This window comes from Cryptomeria japonica, chromosome 3, assembly GCF_030272615.1.
Source record: "Cryptomeria japonica chromosome 3, Sugi_1.0, whole genome shotgun sequence".
Taxonomy (NCBI): domain Eukaryota; kingdom Viridiplantae; phylum Streptophyta; class Pinopsida; order Cupressales; family Cupressaceae; genus Cryptomeria; species Cryptomeria japonica.
Window position 1 is genome coordinate 47,521,531 of NC_081407.1, and position 19,012 is coordinate 47,540,542.

At 38.1% G+C, this 19,012-nt stretch overlaps 1 protein-coding gene across 1 annotated transcript in view; it reads left to right on the plus strand.

The window, feature by feature from the left end:
* Positions 1 to 19,012, plus strand: part of LOC131033116 (choline-phosphate cytidylyltransferase 2) — a 54,271-nt gene that overhangs the window by 23,647 nt on the left and 11,612 nt on the right. The window contains exons 3-5 of the mRNA XM_057964251.2: positions 11,206 to 11,301; positions 14,393 to 14,435; positions 14,546 to 14,701. Coding sequence (XP_057820234.1) covers positions 11,206 to 11,301; positions 14,393 to 14,435; positions 14,546 to 14,701 — 295 coding nt within the window. The remainder of the gene's footprint in view (positions 1 to 11,205; positions 11,302 to 14,392; positions 14,436 to 14,545; positions 14,702 to 19,012) is intronic.

A 19,012-nucleotide genomic window follows, 5' to 3' on the forward strand; every position in this document is an offset into this window, starting at 1 on the left:
ACCCTTGTTCAAGGTTTGATTTTTGGACATTTGTTTTAGAAAAGTCTAAGTATTGCATGGTTAATTGGGAAATGATAACTCTAGACTTATCATGAAGTTTCCTAATTAAAATCTTAAATCTTCCTTTTATGTCTGGATTTCTACACTTCAAGATATAATGCTTGAGAACTAATTTTGAAATGTTGTGTAGGTGTCAAGATGGCGACTCCAAAGGCAGGAGCATCTACTAGTCGCCCGGCTCTCATCAAGGAAGATCAGAAGAACGACGAATTGGAGACCAGGATCGTGTCCAAATGGAGTAATATCGGAGATACCAACTTGGGAAACTTCAATGTGAAGAAGTTTCGAGAGGTCCCCTACATTGGTAAGCCATCATCTGTTGCGAAGAAGATAATTGAAAGTGGCATCATCAAGGCGGCAGGTTTCCCTCCAGCAATTAAGTGTCATGAGCTGATGATCGAGTGTGCTCGCCATTATGACTCACAATCAAGATCGATCGTATCCAAGGAAGGGAACACCTTAGCTCACCTTTCAGAGGAGGCTATAAGTGAAGCTCTTCATCTTCCAGAGCATAAAGATATGATTTACAAAAGTCTAGAAGGAGCCAAGTCAATGTATGAAGATGATCCTGACACCTGTCTGAACCTCATCAACAAGAATTGGTTGTTTAAAAGTTGTCCTCGCCTGAACAAGATTCCCAACACACCACATAGGGTCGATTTCCAGGAAGAGTACAGAGATTTGATAACTTTACTCAATCGAGTCACGGGGGCTCCTCAAGCCTTCTACTTCGAAAAGTGGATGTTCTTCTTCATTCAAGTGATAGTCCAAGGAAAAGGAACGCTTCATTGGGCCAGAATTATTAGCAATAGTTTGGATGTGCAGTTGAGGAGACTAAGGCCTACCAAATCATTCCATATGAGCTCATATGTTATATATGCCTTGATCAGGAGTTTCGAGTATGTAGGGCTACCTCACAGAGGAGTGATCGGAAGAGGACTCAGAGAAGTGAGAGTTTGTGACTCTTATGTTCATCTACATCATCCGCCTAGAAGTGACTACAAGTTAGTCAATGATACCTTCATGATGAACATCACTAGGATATTGCAAGGCGGGATTCACAATTGACTATCTCTGGATGCACAAGAGCTTGTGAAGAGGTATGGTGCATGGTTCATCCAGTTTCAAAAGTTTACATACATTAGAGTTCATGGGTGTCCTTCACCTCCCTACATGTTGCCGAGATATCCGACAGACAGGATAGTGCTACTTGAGGTACCCAGACAGTTGGCAGCTTGTGCAAAGGTATCCAGACACAAGCATGGAAATGGAGTTCCCGTACCTATCATATTGGGGAATTCAGTTGAGGTATGTCCTAATACTCAAGCTTCGGAGGATGCAGAGAAGGAATTAGCCTTGTATTCATTCACCTTCTTTGCCCCGCGGGAGAATTTTGATCCTTATGGCTATATGGAGGAGACAGTTGGTAAGAAGTACGGACATGAGTTTTAGGTAGAAGACTTTTGGATGAATCTCTCAAGTGATTTAGAAGTTAAAAGAAAGATGCATTCCAGATTACCTTTAGATTTCATCAGGAAATGCAAAGTTTACAGAGTAGCTGATCAAGCCCAAGACAATGGCAGATACCTCCAGTCGTCCTATGACAAAGAAGATAAAAGAGTGAAGATAGATTGGAGCGAGCTTGAGATTTTTGACTTGAGAGCTTTGATGGCTCCGGTTTTATCATGTACTCGTAGATGGGTTTATGTACAGCATCAGAAGTTGAGAGAGCAGAACGTACCAATGACTTTTACTTTGGAGGCAAGACCAGAAGAAGGAGAAGCAAGCGTAAGTGAAGACACTTCTCATCCTAGAGGCGCAAAGAGGAAAGAAAGACCTGAGAAAAGAGAATCCTCCAAGAAGAAGCAAGAGGCCAATCGAGATCGCCCATCAAGCACATCTTCCCGACATGGAAAGAAGGCAAGTCAAGCTGAAGGTCAAGAGAAGATGGTACTTGAGGTTGATGAATCTATGGAATCCATGGTGCAAAATGATAAGCCAAACAAGGGACAAACACCTCAGCATTCATCAAGTCAATCTCCCCGAATTGATGAGCTACAGGAAGATCAGAGAAATGATGATGAAGCGACATCTCCTTTCCGAGAAGATGAACCACTGCCTCAGGAAATACAAGTTAGAGAAACAAGATCCGCCATCCCGGATTGGTTGAAAGAGAGACTGACAAGGGTGATTGTGATTGAAGAAGAGGAAGATGTAATTGACTTGGAGAGCCTTATAGGAAATTCTCAAGAGATAACGGAAAAGAAGAAGGCCACCAAGATGTCCAAGGTGATAAGAGATGAAGCAGGATCCAGGAAATTGCAAATAGCTACACCAGTGGTGGACAAGTATGAAGGTGAAATTCTTGCAGATGAGTATGATGTAGAAACATTTGAGCTTGGTCCACTCACTACTGAACAGGCAATGGATGAGGCAACTGATTCTTTTGAAGCACTTAAGGACAAACTCAAGGAAGAGGTGGAAAAGAATAGGAAGCTTGAGAGAGAGGTCGGTGCTTGGAGAGGCTACTTTAGTCATCTCAATCAGCCCTTGAGACGACAGGATCCAGCAGTATCTCCTTTACAAGCACTTCCTCTTGAATCAGTTGGCGAAGCAGAAAGGGTCAAAAGCTTGGTTTAGCTTATGAGCTCTTGGATTGATAAATCCCACACGGTAGCTGTTGAGTTTGCAACAAGAATGATGAAGACAATTCATCGAGCTATCCAGGTCCTTGAGATTATCCATAATCTATTGATAATTGTAGCCGCTTTTGCTCATACTAGAGATGTTATCATTCCTGTCCTGCAAGTAATAAGGCAAACACCAAGATGGATCCTGACACAAGAAAAGATAATGGATGGAGGAACTCATAACCTCCTACAGTGGTCAGCTCTACTCTAGATGAAAGAGGTCCTTTTTGAAGACATCAGCACCAAATGCAGTCAAGTTGAAGGTGTCATCCATCCAATTCAGGATAAAGTGTTTGAAGTATTGTGTACCATCCTTGGCCGACGGATCGAGATTGAGACAGATGTGGACATCCAAGAGTTGGAGGATAGAGTCAAGGTCATCTTTTGCAAAGAGGAAAATGTCATCACAGATGAGCAACGAGACCTGATGTTCACTACCATGCTCCTGATTGAGAAGATCAAAGAACTCGAACCTGGATGGGAAACGGCTCTTCTCATTGCTTTTGATCAGGTCATTCACTTGGAGGAACGAATGAAGAATCTTCCTGAGATTCCGATTGCGGAGATTGAAGGAATTGTGTCCAGATTCGTTGGATATGCTAAGAAAGAGCATAGGAAAGGGAACAAGGTTCTAGAAAAAAGGTTGTTATAGGATGATGTGGCATCTTAATTATCATTGGTCTATGTTTCCTCGACTTTTGTGCCAATTAAATATTTGGCTATGCATTTAATAATGTTCATCTAAAAGGGGAACTTTTTGTAACAAACCCTAATTAGGGTTTAGGTGTCAGAATCTCAGCCATTGATCTTCTTTCGATCTGGGCCATTCATTGTAATTGAGGATGCTATATATACCTGTTGACGTGTATTTTGTACACTATCAAACACAAAATAAAATACCTAAGGGTACCTTATCCTCTCTAGAGTAAAGCCTCTGAATGCTGAAGATATCGCGAAAAGGATCAATCTGGGTGACTTCAAGGTTCTGTATGTAGGATCTCTACGTGTGGATAAGCTCTCTGTGGTATGATTTGATTTGCTGGAATCACAAGGGGACTTACACTTGATGACTGAACTTCTGATTTGCTTTGAATATTGCTGGAACACAAGATTTTACTGCCTTAGATTTGAAAAAAAGGAAAAAAGATGAGGGTGAAGAAAGAATCTAATCCTAATACTAAGGAATGTAGGAGCAATGATTGAGCTTTGATGAAATTCTAACTAAGTCTTGTTTTGACATCCCAGGACCATCTCCACAAGGTTAGTGCGATCTTCGAAGGAAAGCTTTATGATGTTCAAATCATCACTGCAGGCATAGACACCATCAGGCTGATGCATATCAATGAAGAAGCGACAATTGAAGTTAAGCTTAAGCTGAATGATTCCAGTTGACTACACAAGGCAAGTCTGCAATCAACAAACTGCTAGTAGTATGGATATGCGAATTTCACCATCAATCAAGCACATTTCGTCCACTCATCTAATAACATGAAATCAAGTATGAGAAGTATAGAGACCATGCAAATTGTCGAATCGACCCATAAATTTCACCATTTCTTCAATGAAGTTTTACAAGTCTCTTACAACAACATCTTGGCAACAATCTTTGCCTTCTCTCTCTACTCTACTCTAATTGCTATTCTATCAACTGCTAATCACCTTCTAACTACTCTCTATTCACTAACTCTATTCTATTGCTCTTTACAAATGAAATGCCAGGGCTTATATAGTGCCCTCAATACAATTCGATGGCTTAGATCAATTTGAGATCAATGGCCAAGATTTTACAATGAAAACCCTAATTAGGGTTTGTTACAACCATTACATAACATTTAATGCTTGACCAATGATAAAATTGTATTGCTTGGACACATGTCCTCTCTGGAAAATTCCACCAATGAATAGCCGGGGTAGGTACATCGAAGTTTGTGCCATCTCCCATGAGTTAGGTACATTGAATCTGGACATGCTGAGGTGGATCAATCCGAATGGAGGAGTGATGATTGGGATGCCAACTCATCTGACACTTGGTTGATGCCAATTTGATGTTGCTGAGAAGCTAGCTTTAATTAACTCTTCTGGAACTATCTGCTTCTTCAACGAACCCTTGCTTTGACTTCTCTTGTCTTTGATGTGGAGGATGATTGATGTACCTCGCCTTGGAATGCTGGATTGGAAGAAGTCATTCCTGATGATGTTAGTCCGAAGAAGGCCGTCTTTGTCAATGCTAGACTGGAGGAGGTCGCCCTTATCCTTGCTTGATCGTCTTTGATGGGAACCTGCCGACTTGTAGATCCTCCGGGCTTTGGAATCGCCATCTTGATACCTACACAACATTTCACAATTAGTAATATATCTTGAAGTGTAGAAATTAAACTTAAAAGGAAGATTTAAGATTTTAATTAGGAAACTTCATGATAAATCTTGAGTTATCATTTCCTAATTAACCATGCAATACTTAGATTTTCCAAAACAAATGTCCCAAAATCAAACCTTAAACAAGGGTGTCAAGATGATTTCGCCATACGTCCTCTTGAGTTTTAAACTCTAAGAAACGATGTAAAAAAAATAGATTTCGCTAGGCAAAGTGTAGATCAAAGCCTTCTCTTGAACAAATTGCGCCTCCTCTAGCTTGGAAAAGATTAAACTCCACTAGCCTCTTCAAAAATCTGGAAATTCGCCTTCAAATACCTTCAAAAAATCTGGAAATTATCCTCCAATCTAGCAAGAAATTCGCCTCTCCAATAGCCTTCAAGATGAATTTCGCCCTCCTTAGTCTCCACACTTAGTAGAAATTCGCTCCACTCCAGCTAGATTTCGCACCTTCAATTAGCTCTCCAAATTCGCACTTGAAAGGATGATTGAATGATTTGAATTGTGAAAAAACACCTCCAATATATAGAGCGCTCACCTTCCACTTACCCATGAGGCCGACCTAGCAAATAAAAGGTGAAATAATAAATAAAACCTCAAAAGGAGTAGGCCGACTTGTCAAATAAAGGCAAAATAATGCCTTGTGCGCTCAACTTTTAATTTTTTTTAAATCCAAAATTAATTTTAGATGCCTCCAAGGGAATTTTTATTAATTTCAAGGCTTAAAAAATTAATTTATTAAATTCAAAATGCCTTAATTTAATGTGAATTTGATTCAAAATCTCCAAAGGGCTCAAAATTAGCAAATTTGGTGAATTCATTAAGAATTTCAACGCTCAAGCAATGTAGAAAATGAAGGATACCACAAATTTCGCCCTGGGCCCTTGGTGAAGGCCAGAAGCGATTTTCTATTTTGTGACTAAAATCCTCAATTTTCAAAGGCAATATAATATTCATCAAGTTTCTTGGGGTCCTTTTGCCTTATTTCATCCTTGCCTTAGCACAATTTTGAAGAAAAGTTGTAGTTTTTTGCAAAAATCGCTCTGGGCCTTCAGTGAGGGTTAGGAGCGCTTTTGCAAATTTAAGCTATTTTCTCTCACCTTTCCCTTTGAAATCACCTTGATAAGGAAGAACTTTCCTTTTTCATGCTATGAATAAATCTTTAAGCCCAACAAGTGATAAAATAATGTGTCTTTCAGAAAAATCGCTCTGGACCTTCAGTGAGGGTCAGAAGCGCCTTTTTTGCTTCTTGGTATATTTCCTTATTCTTTAGACTCCCAATCGCTTCTAAGGTATAAAACATCATCTCTTCCTCCTATCCAAGTCAGGTTTTGCCTCAAAATTTCAAACAAAGAGGAGAATCTTGAAAAATTGCCGTGGGCCTTCAGTAAGGGTCAGGAGCGCCCTTTGTTTTTTGGGTTGATTTCCTCCTTTATTGACCACTCAAATTATATTCAACGGATAGAACATGCTTTCCTTGATCTCTTCCAATCATAAAATCACTTTGATCCTGCAAGAATAGTGCAAATTTGAAAATCAAGCTCCGGACCTTCAGTGAGGGTCAGGAGTGCTTTTTGCCATCATGATCAAATTGTTTCACTTTTCATCTCGAAATTCCTTGGCTAAGGAAGATGTTATCTTGTTTCATGCTATGAATAGGTTTTTATATCCAACAAGGGACAAAATAGTGTGTCCACAAGAAATTCGCCCTGGACCCTCAGAGAGGGTTAGGAGTGAATTTGCCTTCTCTAGGCAAAACTCCTTCATCCTTTGGTCTTCAAACGGTTTTGGGGCTTCATCATGCTCATTCCACCGCTCTTCTTGCCTTTAATACCTCATCTTGACCACAACAATGCTAAAAATGACCTTCATGGAGAATTTCGCCCTGGGCCTTCAGTAAGGGTCAGGGGCAAAATTATCTTTGTTGCCCCAAAAAATCTTTGTTGCCCCAAAATTCAACAATTTTCAAACTTTCAAACTTTCAAATGCATCCAGTAACGTCCAATCTTCTCTCCGGGAAACCCTGCACAAAACAAGTTAGCCAAAATTAGCGAGAAATAAACTTGAACCACATTTTCGCCTTGGACCTTCAGCAAGGGTCAGGAGCGAAATTTACAATCTAGGCTAAATTGCCCAATCTTTTAGTTTCAAATCACTTCACAGGGCAAGGTAAGATCATTTTCAAGGCCAGGAACAAGGTTTCAAATTCAAGCGAGTTGGCAAACGAAATCTACGATGAATTTCGCTCTGGACCCTTAGCAAGGGTCAGGAGCGAAATTCCCACTTTTGGCCAAAATTCATCATTTTCTTCAAGGTGTTCAATCAATTCCAAAGTCCAAACAAAATGCTTTGCAAATCAAAATTTGGTCAAATAAGGCCAGGAATGAGTCCTAGGTTGATTTTCGCCTTGGACCCTCTGGAAGGGTCAAGGGCGAGGTTCGCTTTGGACCTCCTGAGAGGGTCAGGAGCGAAATTTGACTTTTTGAACTCTCTGTCAGGATAATTTTATGGAATATAACATTAAAGTATAAGTGACATTTCCTTCTATCCTTCTTCTTTCTTATACTTTAAGTTATATTCCATATATACTTTCAGGATGTTTGAGAGTGGTTTTAGACCTCCAGGAGTTATATTGCAAAATCTAGTTTTTGAAGGTTTTTCAGTTTCCAGACTTAGTCAAATTTCAGGATCAGGACTTTTAGACTTAGCCAAATTTCAGGATCAGGACTTTCAGACTTAGCCAAATTTCAGGATCAGGACATTCAGACTTCATCACTTATCAACTTGACCTAACTCAAGCAGAACCTGCTATCCAGGTGATCCCCTTGGCGACACTCAAAATGCAAAGGCTAACAGACAAAACCCTAAAAGACCTAGAAAACAAACCCTAAAAAGCAAAAAGTAGGGGTCCCCATTTGCAATGGGGCGATGTGTGAAATGGTCACAACAATACCATCACTCATTTTCATTTTGTCATTAGATCATTAGAAATTAGAAGATAGAGAGAAAGATTAGAAGAGCTTAGAGAGAAAGTTATTGTGTAGCAAGATCGAGTGGTGAAGAAAGAATTTTGAGCAATTGTTGTCCATTTGGCTTTGAGATCAATAAAATATTGAAGTTTTGGTGTTTTATTGCAATACTTGTGGCTATCTTCATGGTTGTTTATCTTCTTGAATCATTCTCAGTCGAAGTAGTATTTAAGTTGGAAGGACTAAGTGTTGTGCTTGATCTTTGGTGAGATTCATGTCCAAACCACTAGCTTCTTACTGATTCTAAGGACGCCTTGTGTGGTCAACTGGAGATATTGAGATTGCTTGAACATTCGATCATTGTTGAAATATTGATATGTATCTTTATGATAGTATCTATATTCTTGATGATTTGAAAATCATTAATCACCTTAGAAGATCGCATCAATTCCAGTAGAGTTGTAATTCCTTGGCAATACTGAAATTGGTAGAATCTTACCAAGTCTAGCTTATATTAAGTCATTCTTAGGATTAGATTAGTATTCATCTCTTGAAACCCTTATCTTTTGATCTTTTTTTGAGAATCTGTGAGTATTAGGAAAACCTGTTCCTGCAGATCTAAAGAGCGTGACATGGACAAACTTTCTTAGAAAGTGCGTAAGACCCCTTGAAGAAACAACATTTACAACGACCACTGGTGCTTATCCACACGTAGAGATCCTACAACGAAGAACCTTGAAGTCACCCTGATTGATCCTTTTTGCGATATCTTCAGCATTCAGAGACTTTACTCAAGAGAGGATAAGGGTACCATTTGGGTATTTTATTCTGTGTTTGGTTGTGTACAAAATACATGTCAACAGGTAGGCCATATGAGGCCTTCAGACTTGCCAAGACATGCAGGTCTTGTGGGTCAGACAGTGAATAACACTAAAAAATGAAATTGCAAAAAAAGGTGACTGGATTTGAATTATACTAGAGCAGATTTGGATTTAAATGAAGTTACTAAACTTTGGATTGATTAGGGAGCACTCCAGGGCACTTATACTCAAATGGACATCCATTTCATTCTCATTTAATTAGGATTTTACATGATGGATATAATGCCCGTTTTGTTTGAAGGGTTTGGTGACCCGTAGTTGCTAGGAAACTCCATTCCAGGAATGTGGATTGTGTACCTGTCCCAATATTCACAATTGCTAGCGACTCCATTTATATAGAACATGGCCATCTCCTTGCTCATTTACTCTTGTATCATAATTTGATCGGTATCCTGTCTCTGTAATTGTACTACTATCAGTACCATTGCATCTCCTCGTAACTTTGGCTGTTTGGAGCTTTGATCAATAGCTTTAAAATTATGAAAAATGGCATGCACTATGAGGATCCTTATGGTCTTAAAGTCTTTAATTTAGGCTTGGTGGCCCCTAGACACCTACTATATTTTTAAAAAGCAAATGATAAAAATAATTTTGGGCTGTGCTGGATGGAAAGCAAAGAAATATTTTTTACTTACCAAAATATTCCCAATTTGATCCTGATTAATTGAATTCCAGTTATATATTATGTTTGCTAAGTCAATCTTCATCTCGTTTAATGATGCTACTCTAGCTGCAGCAGCATTGATGACCTATCTAAGACATGAGTGCAGGACTGTCCATCATAGATCAAGTGATGCTGCACGAGTTATACAGGCGTCTCTCTACCCTAGTTCACAATTGCCTGTTATTTTTGTTCTTTGATGTGATGAATATCATAATCCATGAATTTTGTACACCAATAATCTTTGAGAATATTTATATATTTAAAAATCGTCTCCTTAAGCTCAAATCACTTTTCTAGTCAATTATTTGATTTATTCTTGATTATATGATTGAAGTAGCTTGTAATTTCTTAGTTTTTTATTTCTTTAAAGTTGATTATGAGAAAAGTTCCTAGAAAAACCTTTAATTCCTTAAAAACTATCTCTGTTTCTTGGATTTTTCAATCTGCCAAGTCTGAGCCAAGTCTAGGTGCTGAGTTCTAGTCTGGTAACTATGCTAATAACATACTTGAACAATGCATTGACAAATTGGGTCATTTAAGCCTCTACCGTTTGGTCATGCAGATCAATGGGCCCTTGATAAGAATAAAAATATCAAATAGTTAAAAGATGCATAGGAACATGTGTAAAGATATATTGGTTTAGTTCTATCCACTTATGAACTTTTCCTAGGTAAGCTGTAACACTTCAATAACCGGATTGGTGTTCTTATAAAAGCTTTTAGTCAAGCTAACTATGAACATTGAATCCCCTTTTCTTATTCAGTTTTTTAGAAGGTAGATCTTCATGCCTTATAATGAGAACCCCATATTCATTGTCCTACACTATTCCCATTTTATTGTTGAACACGATTCCATCAGAGAGCTGCTTGTGCATGCCACACCTTCATACGTTGCCGCTTCCATTATGGGGATTTTATCTTTTGACAGGTTACATAGTGTTTTCTGGGTTTCTGCTTGAGTTTTCCATTTCTGCTGTTTTTTTACTGGAATAATGAAATTCAGTTCATGTTTTCTTGTGTGTCTGAATTGCAGTTATGTCCATGGTTTACAACTTTACACAGTGATGTTTGATCATGTGTATGGATTTTGTGCATACATTAAATGTCATTGATCATTAATTCAATAAAACTAGAGAGCAACTTAATCAAGTGAACAATGCAGAGCCTTTTCAAAACCACAAGACAGGTGTTGCTAGTTGTAGTCATTCATAAACTGTTTGTGCTCATTATTGTTTTGTTTACATGGAGTTTATTAGTTTTACACTCTGCTTTACTTGGTTGCTGGTCTACAATGGAACTTGAACATGGGATCTTCAATGAAATATCCATGAGACAAACCATCACACCACGTGTCCATGTGAACACAGAGAGCAATTTGTTAATAACCATTTTGTATCGTAGTTACCTTTGTAGTTGTTTTGTTTAATAAGCTTTTATTATGCTACTATGAAAGAAAAGTTAGTGTTTACCTTCTTTTTAGAAAGTGCATGATGTATGCCAATAATATGTTGAACTTTGTTAAATGCTTTGTTGGTTATTACTAAAGTGTCTCCTCTTTTATATGTGTAGATGGGTTGATGAAGTTGTGCCAGATGCTCCCTGGGTGATTACAAATGAGTTCTTGGACAAGTACCAAATTGATTATGTTGCTCATGATGCTCTTCCGTATGAGATTTCACCCTTGGAACTTGAGAAAGCTTACATCTATCTTGAAAATATGAAATGCAGAAATGAAAACATTTTATTGTTGTCACTCATCATCTAATAATTTTTACAACTGCATATGATTGGTGTTCTGATTAAAATCTTATTATCATAATTAGTTATTGGTTGACCTTGATTACCCTCACATTTGAGGTTCTGAAAAGAATTTCTTAAATTCTACATGCACATAATGTATAATTAGAAATTAGTGCTTTGCTAGGGATTACTTTGGACTTGGGTGAAATATTAACTTTGTTCTTTATCAACATTCTTCTGAGCTTGTCAGTGTTATGACCATTACAAAGAAATTGAACCACAAACCATGCAGGGAGTTCATGATGGGCCAGTGATAGCAGTGCAGAAAAGAAAGGTTGCAGTTGAGCTTTGTTTCATCGCTTTTTGTTGGTTTTATTTGTTCTTTCACCAGAAATTTGTTTTCTCTTCCTTGATGGAATCAATGACATGCTTGCTAAACTGCTAAAGCTCTGCCAATTGTTTTTGAGATGACCTATAGGATCTGTCGAATGCTATTTTTTGTGAAGGATGTGATCCCAATGAGGGCTTATTGGGAGCAATTTAGGCTTTTAGTGTTACTTTCCCAATGTACTTGAGAATGATCGCTCAACTATGATATGAATGCCTTTGCTTTCCAACATGCCATGTAATATCTATTCATTTCACATTTATCTCTTTTTAGTTCCATGTTTATTACCCTTGAAGACATTGTGTTTAGAGGGGACCTTATAACAGCTTCTCAATATCGATGTTTTTGCTATAGCAATTCCCACTGATAGTAGTTGTAATGAGAAATAAAAAGGTTGGACTAGGAACTTGTATGGCAGCTAAAGGTTATAAAACTGAAAAACTGAATCATTTCTAACCATTATAAAAAAATCAGAGGATTGTAACTTACAACTAGTAGTTTACTTATGACATAAAGTCATGTTGACTCAGTGATGAGATATCATGAAGCCTAAAATCTTAGATTTAATGCTTATAAAATCAGTAATTGACTTATGCCATTTCAATAAAGCAAGGACTACATTAAGGCTAGTTGGATATATCAAAAAAATGAATGTTTCATCAATTTTTAATTATCTTTGGCAAGTTTAGGTAACATAGCTAGTATTCAAGAGCTAGAACTATTTTGCGTTGCAATGCATGAATTGGGTTTGCTTTGTTTTCATCTTAGAAGTGATATTTACTGATATTTTTATATGATCATTTAAACCGTTTTTTCAACAAGCCTTTATACCATTTGCAACTAGCTAACTGAGTTGAAGGTCAATTTTTCAATTTTTCCCTATGTTATTGGTTGCTAATTTTTTATCTGGTTTTGATATCTTTTCACATTTACCATTTGAATATTTATTCTTTTGAACTACTAAGATTAGTTAAAAACATGAAATTTCCATAGTCCATATTGATTGTTGCAAGTATTTTCTGGATTTGACTGCGTGTATCCTACCCTGATGATGGATCACATCAGGGTCGGATTTTCTTTCTTCTCTTGCTATCTTACCCTGATTATGGATCATGGAGTTTGATCGGAAATGTTGCTAGCAAAAAAAAATAATACACATGGACAAATCCAGAAAATACTTCTAAGATTAGGTTTTGACGAGTGAGTTAACCTTCTTAAAGTGGCTTATTGTTTGGATGGATTTTGCAAGGTCATCTTAGTAAATAACAACTTCACTCCAGCTATTTGACATGTTGGATGACCAGATGGGACTCTGCTGCACATTCCCAAGGGATTATTTTTCTTCTTTCTGCAGCTTTGGATCTCCTAGTTTCCTTCACCTGGTGTTACAAGTACCAGTATCAGGTTGTGACTTGGCAGCAGCTGTGATAATTTTGACTAAATTCCTTTGAGATTTCCTTCTGAGTGCTGGTTCCTTGTTTTTATCCTCTGTTGAGTTGCAAACTCTCCTTTTCCTGAGTCAAGAAGGGGAGGTTTTCTGAACATCCAATCACTATTTTCTCAATTCCTTTGTTGATCTTGCATCTGAATGGCTTCTTCTACGAATTCCTCTCTAACTAGCTTTAATTGCTTTCCTGGGCTGCCTATATTTTCCAAAATTTATTTGACTGTTGGACAATCTTTTATTGTGTTTTAGGCTTGACTTTGGTTATGAAGATCTTCCATGAGTCCTCCATCAGAAGGATTTGCATTACTTACAAATTTATTAATTTACTGGGCCATAGCATCTTCTTTTTTTAATATTCATCCCAGGATAAATTATAAGTTGTATCACTTTGTGAACTAAAGAGTTTGTGGTTCTGTGTTGAAGGATTTGTGTATTTTCCTCATGTCATTCTGTTGATAGTGCATTAGGGTTTTCAAATTCTCTCCTGTAAAAATATGCCTATGGATGAAAGAGTAAGGTCCAATATCAAATGCTTACAAAATAAGAATACTACTCTCGATTCAAGTATTAGTCTCTTTCAGAGAGCTGAATGAAAGAACTGCTGGTTTATGAAGTACTAAGTGAATTTTGATCTCAATTTTAATGCCTGCTATGATAAGTTGAAGAAAATATTCTGCTCTATTTATATGAATTCTTGGTTGGACCAATAGTCTTTGGTGTACAAGTTAGTAATCCTTCTAAAGTTTGTTGAATTTTGGTTAATGCCCAAAATGGTAATTTTAGCTATTTTGCGAAAGTTCAAACTGGGGGATTTGGTATATACAACATAAGAACATATTAAGCTATATCCTGTAAGATTTCATTTCATTAATGATGGATTCCATTATTTTTCCATGACATTTACATAGAGTGGATAGACTATTTGATTTTTGCTATTTATGAACTGCCTAGATTAGAGCAGTATATTAGGGTGCTTAGTTTGATCTGACTGAAGTGCAGGCTTTTTAAATCTTTCAGATTACTGGAGATAGAGTTTGAACTGGCTAACCTGTTCGTAAATTATTTTTGTGTCTTGATTTCTGCCTTATATTCCTTGCAATATAGAGAACCGATGCTCCACTGTTTCTCATATTGAAAGCAGGACATGCTTTTGATATGGTTTATTTGCTAACATTCTGCAGATATGCTGACGCAAGTGGTGCTGGCAAGGATGTTTATGAATACGTTAGTAGTAATTGCCATTTTGGTTTAACTTCTATTTTATGTTTCTTGTACTGGTTTGTCATGTTAGTTATATCTATCTAAAAGGAAAACATGAAACATTGCTTGGTCAGATAAAATCAATTGGAAAGTTCAAAGAAACAAAGCGCACTGAGGGTATCTCAACATCCGACATCATAATGCGCATGCTAAAAGATTACAATGAATATGTGATGCGGAACTTGGCTCGTGGGTACACACGGAAGGAGCTTGGAGTTAGCTACGTAAAGGTCAGAAAGGTTTTCTGTAAGCTATTCTTATTGGAATTTATAAGTTGGGACAATTTTCTATCAAGCTGTCATGATTATTTGCATGCACATTTACCAACAAGCTTTCACACCTGATAACAATTTAGAAGTCTGAATAGTTACTTCATTTATGCAGTCACAGCTTAGTTCAAGAACTTCTAGGTATTGCCATTTCTTCAAAGCCAGTTCTCTTCTAGTCTTCAAAACAAAAGAATTTAGTTTAGTTTTTAGTTAACCAATAGAAATAGTTGTAGTTGTTGCTTGTTTGGAAAGATGAATGAGAATCTGAACCAAATTTTTATATGTCTTGTTTGGAGTGGTAAAGGAAGAACAAAATAAAATGCAAGAACAATATGAAGAATAATAATATATTAATAGATCCTTGAGTTAGCTAGAGTGGTGATGTTCATCCTCTGTGCAGTGGTTGGCTGCCCACCCAGGTTTGACTTGACTTAAAAGCCATGTTGGGAGTGGGGTCCTCATAGGTGCAGCCAGCAGTTTATAGGGGGCCTTGTTATCAGATCAGCCTGTGAGATTTTTGGCTGTGGATAGGCTGGTCCGGGTCATTGGGCTGCCAATTCCTCCTATAGCAAAAAAAACATAATAATATTAATTTTCACACTTACAAATACTTTAGTGTACAATCGCAAGTCATAAGAAGAGAGCATCCTAGGCAAGCAAAATAAAGGAACAAAAGCATTAAAAATAAAATGAAGCAATGCAACACTGAGTGGTTAAAATACCAATACAAATAGTCATGTTGGGAGAGCAAAATCTACAAAGAGCAAGGGCCGATGAAGATTAAAAGAAATTTCAGCAAATACCTCTATGAGGGCCTAGAAGGGAGGAATAATTAGTGCCATTGTCGGTTGTTGTGAAAGGATTGATACATGACTTGATAATGCTCATTATGGAGTGTAGAGGGCAAGCATGATGATGCAAGGAGAAAACAAATCTCTCTATTTAGAAATATCTCCTAATGTCCAAGGCTGATGTAACTCCATTCATGGTGAATAAACTTGTAATGGGTGTTTTCTCTTGTAGCCTATGGGGGTCAGGTTGAAGTAGATCCATGTTTTCGTGTAGCAGCAATGTTGAGACATGGACCAGCTAGGACTCGAACCTAGGACCTTCCATATGCTGCTGGAGTGCTCTACCACTGAGCGATTGGCCCCTCTTGGACCAGTCCATCGTCGGTCCGGGTGTGGCTTATTCCAACACCAACACCCCCCCTTAAGCCACACCTCTCGTGTGCTTGGGGCTCCTAGCCTGGACCTAGCTCTGATACCATGTTGAGAAAGACCAGCTAGGACTCAAACCCTAGGACCTTCCATACGCTGTTGGAGTGCTCTATCACTGAGCTACTGGCCCCTCTTGGATCAGTTCATCGTCGGTCTGGGAATGGCTTATTTCCAACACCAACAAGCAAAACAATTTGTCAAGGGAGTACGTGCATGGGCATCTGAGTGGTAGTGGTACGTTGGGAGACACATTGCCATATAGGTCTATCTACCTCTACATAAGAAGTAGTAGTATCCAAAAGGTGTTTAGTGTCGTTGATCTCTTGAATGGGCTAGAAGAAAAAGGTGATCAACATGGGGGCTCTAGGGCATTGTTGTGACCATTTCACACAAAGGTATTTTATTCTATGTTTGATAGTGTACAAAATACACGTCAATAGGCATGTAGGTATCCACTCACTATAAGGATTTGTGCAAATCCCAAAGATAAATGGCTAGGTATTGTTGGTCTAGATATCTAAAGAAAGTAGATAAAGTGTTGTTTAAGTGTGTCTATAGGTCCAAAGTTATCTCCCTTGGATCTCATTGTAAATGGGGCATTTGGAAATGAAGTGTTCCTTAGTCTTTATCTCTTGGAAGGAGAAAAGATGACATATTGGTCTTGGTGGAGAATATGATGATTAGTCTCAACTTGTAGTTGGTGAGAGCACACCCTTAGTTGGTCAATGCAAAACCTCAACCCATGGGATCAATGGAATTGGAGATAGTGAGGACAACAAACGATACCATCCACCACTTCTAAGAAATGCTTTGAAGCTGAGTGGCTCAAGAAGAGAGTCCAAGATGTCCTCTAGCAACTCTAGTCATGATCTCCTTCAAGGGAGGAGTCGATGAGAAGCATCCAAGGAGCACACTAAAGGAATATAGAGATGTTGGTAGATAGGAGAAAGCTTGTCTTAAATATCAATAATGTTAGCTTCAAGTGGAGTCAACGATTGAATCCTCTCTAAAGAACATAGAGCAAAGTATGGATACCTCTCGCAACTTAAAACTTAATTTACCGTTGATGTAGAAAATAAGCTTGAGATAGTCTCAAGGATCATGTGCTACAACATGAGTGTGGACCCTCTCAATACGGGCCTAATTGATGGGCTCCAAACTAGGTCCCTAAACCTTAGATCATATAAAATTGTAGGTTTGGTGATCGCAACAAAAAAGTGACTTTGATGGGATATCTTGGAAGTGGATCTAGGGATATTGACACTTCCAAATTGAAAGAGAGGCATATCTCTCGCAAAGGTGTTATTGAGAGGCAAGCTTTATGCTAAAGGATGGGCTTATAAATGGGATCCCTAAGTGTACGCCAATGTGATCTCCAAAGGTTTCCCTTAGTAGAAGAATTGGAATTTGGAAAGAAAAAGTTTGGAGAATTTGAAAATTACGACCTTAGGTTTACTAAGGTTGACTAAAAGTGGGCAAAGCTCACATAAACAAGCAAGAACATCAAATTATCATTGTATTCCCTTGGTAGAATAAGAGAGGAGAACAACGCCATTGGCAAAAAAGTAGTATGGCTATAACCACTCCATTCAAAAGACAACCATCATCAACGTGGGTATGTTGATGGAAACATTCCTTGAACTCATCAATGTAATTGTTGAAGAGGGCCAATGAGAGAGGACATCCTTGCTTGACACTAATGATACTCTTCACAAAGATGGGCAGATTGTTAGAAGTACATAATTGCCTGACAACTCTCATAAAGCCTACAAGTTGTGGTGATGAGAGGATCTAGAAAGCCAAACTGCATAGCTTTTGGAAAAGTATGTGTCTGAAAATTGATTCAAAGGCCATCTTGTGCCCATAAGCCAACAATAGACTTTGGAAGATAGGTGACGAGTGCCCTCAATAATAGCCTAGAGTGTAGAGATGTGTTCAATATTCTGTTATTCTCTCTTGAAGTTGGTTTGCTCCCTACCTTTGAGATTATTTATCTCAAAGCGCTTTGATAGTTGCATGTACTGCATGTCCAACTCATAATGGTCATGTAGTTACCAAGGTTGAAGAGCTCTAGATTTATGAATAAGAAGAATTAAGTCAAAACCTAGATAAATGACCTCACTAAAAAGTTTTTCCAAAGGGAATCCACACTAAATTTAATGAACTCAACTTGGAGACATTTGCAATATGATGCTTTGTTGGTACACAACTTCAAAATAACCCTCTTGTGGTACAAGTGGAAAAAACAATAGAGGATGGGAGTGGAGTGTGGATGACGACAATAGGTTGGTCAAGTGCATCATAGAGAGCTAGCATAGGAAATCCATGCCTCAAAATTGATTTTTAAGGTGGTGATTTTTTATTGATAGAAGAGTGCAGTGAAAGATCTTAGGGTAGTGTTGGAGACTAGGAAGGCTATATAGATGCAAGAAACCCCCGTTTCTTGCATTGGAACAAACAATGATTCTCCCCCAAATGGATGGTATGGAGGGAGGGTCATGGTTTGGAAAACTATTGACTATAATGAAGGGATTTCCTCTCTCATTGTTACACTTGTTAATTGGGTAGGATCCATGGGGGTTAGGTTAGTTGAAGTGATGTATAGTGTGGGAACATGAGTCCAAAGTGGCATCCTAAAGGGTTTGATGTAAGAACTTATACAAGCAGTTGATGGTGGGAAGAGGGATGGAGTGGAACTTAGATAAAAGGAAGGAAGAACGAGAACATATTCAATGGTGTAATTAACATAAAAGTGGATTGTGCTGTGTCTAGTAATGGGGTGTGTGTTAAGATTAGCAAGGAGTGTGAACATCAAGGTAGAATGGTCAACAAGTGGGAGGTGAGGGGAAATAAGAAAATCACAGATATGGTTGGATGAGGGGTCTACTTGTGAGAAGGTAGTCTACAACACACACCACCATGGTGAAGATAGGTGAACCTACTAGAGTAGCGGAAGCGAGGGAGCTTGATGAGAATTTAGAGTCTTTGAGATTCCCCCAATTGGAGGTGTCTCTCATAGGCCATGACTTTAGTATTCTTGTCTATGGATACT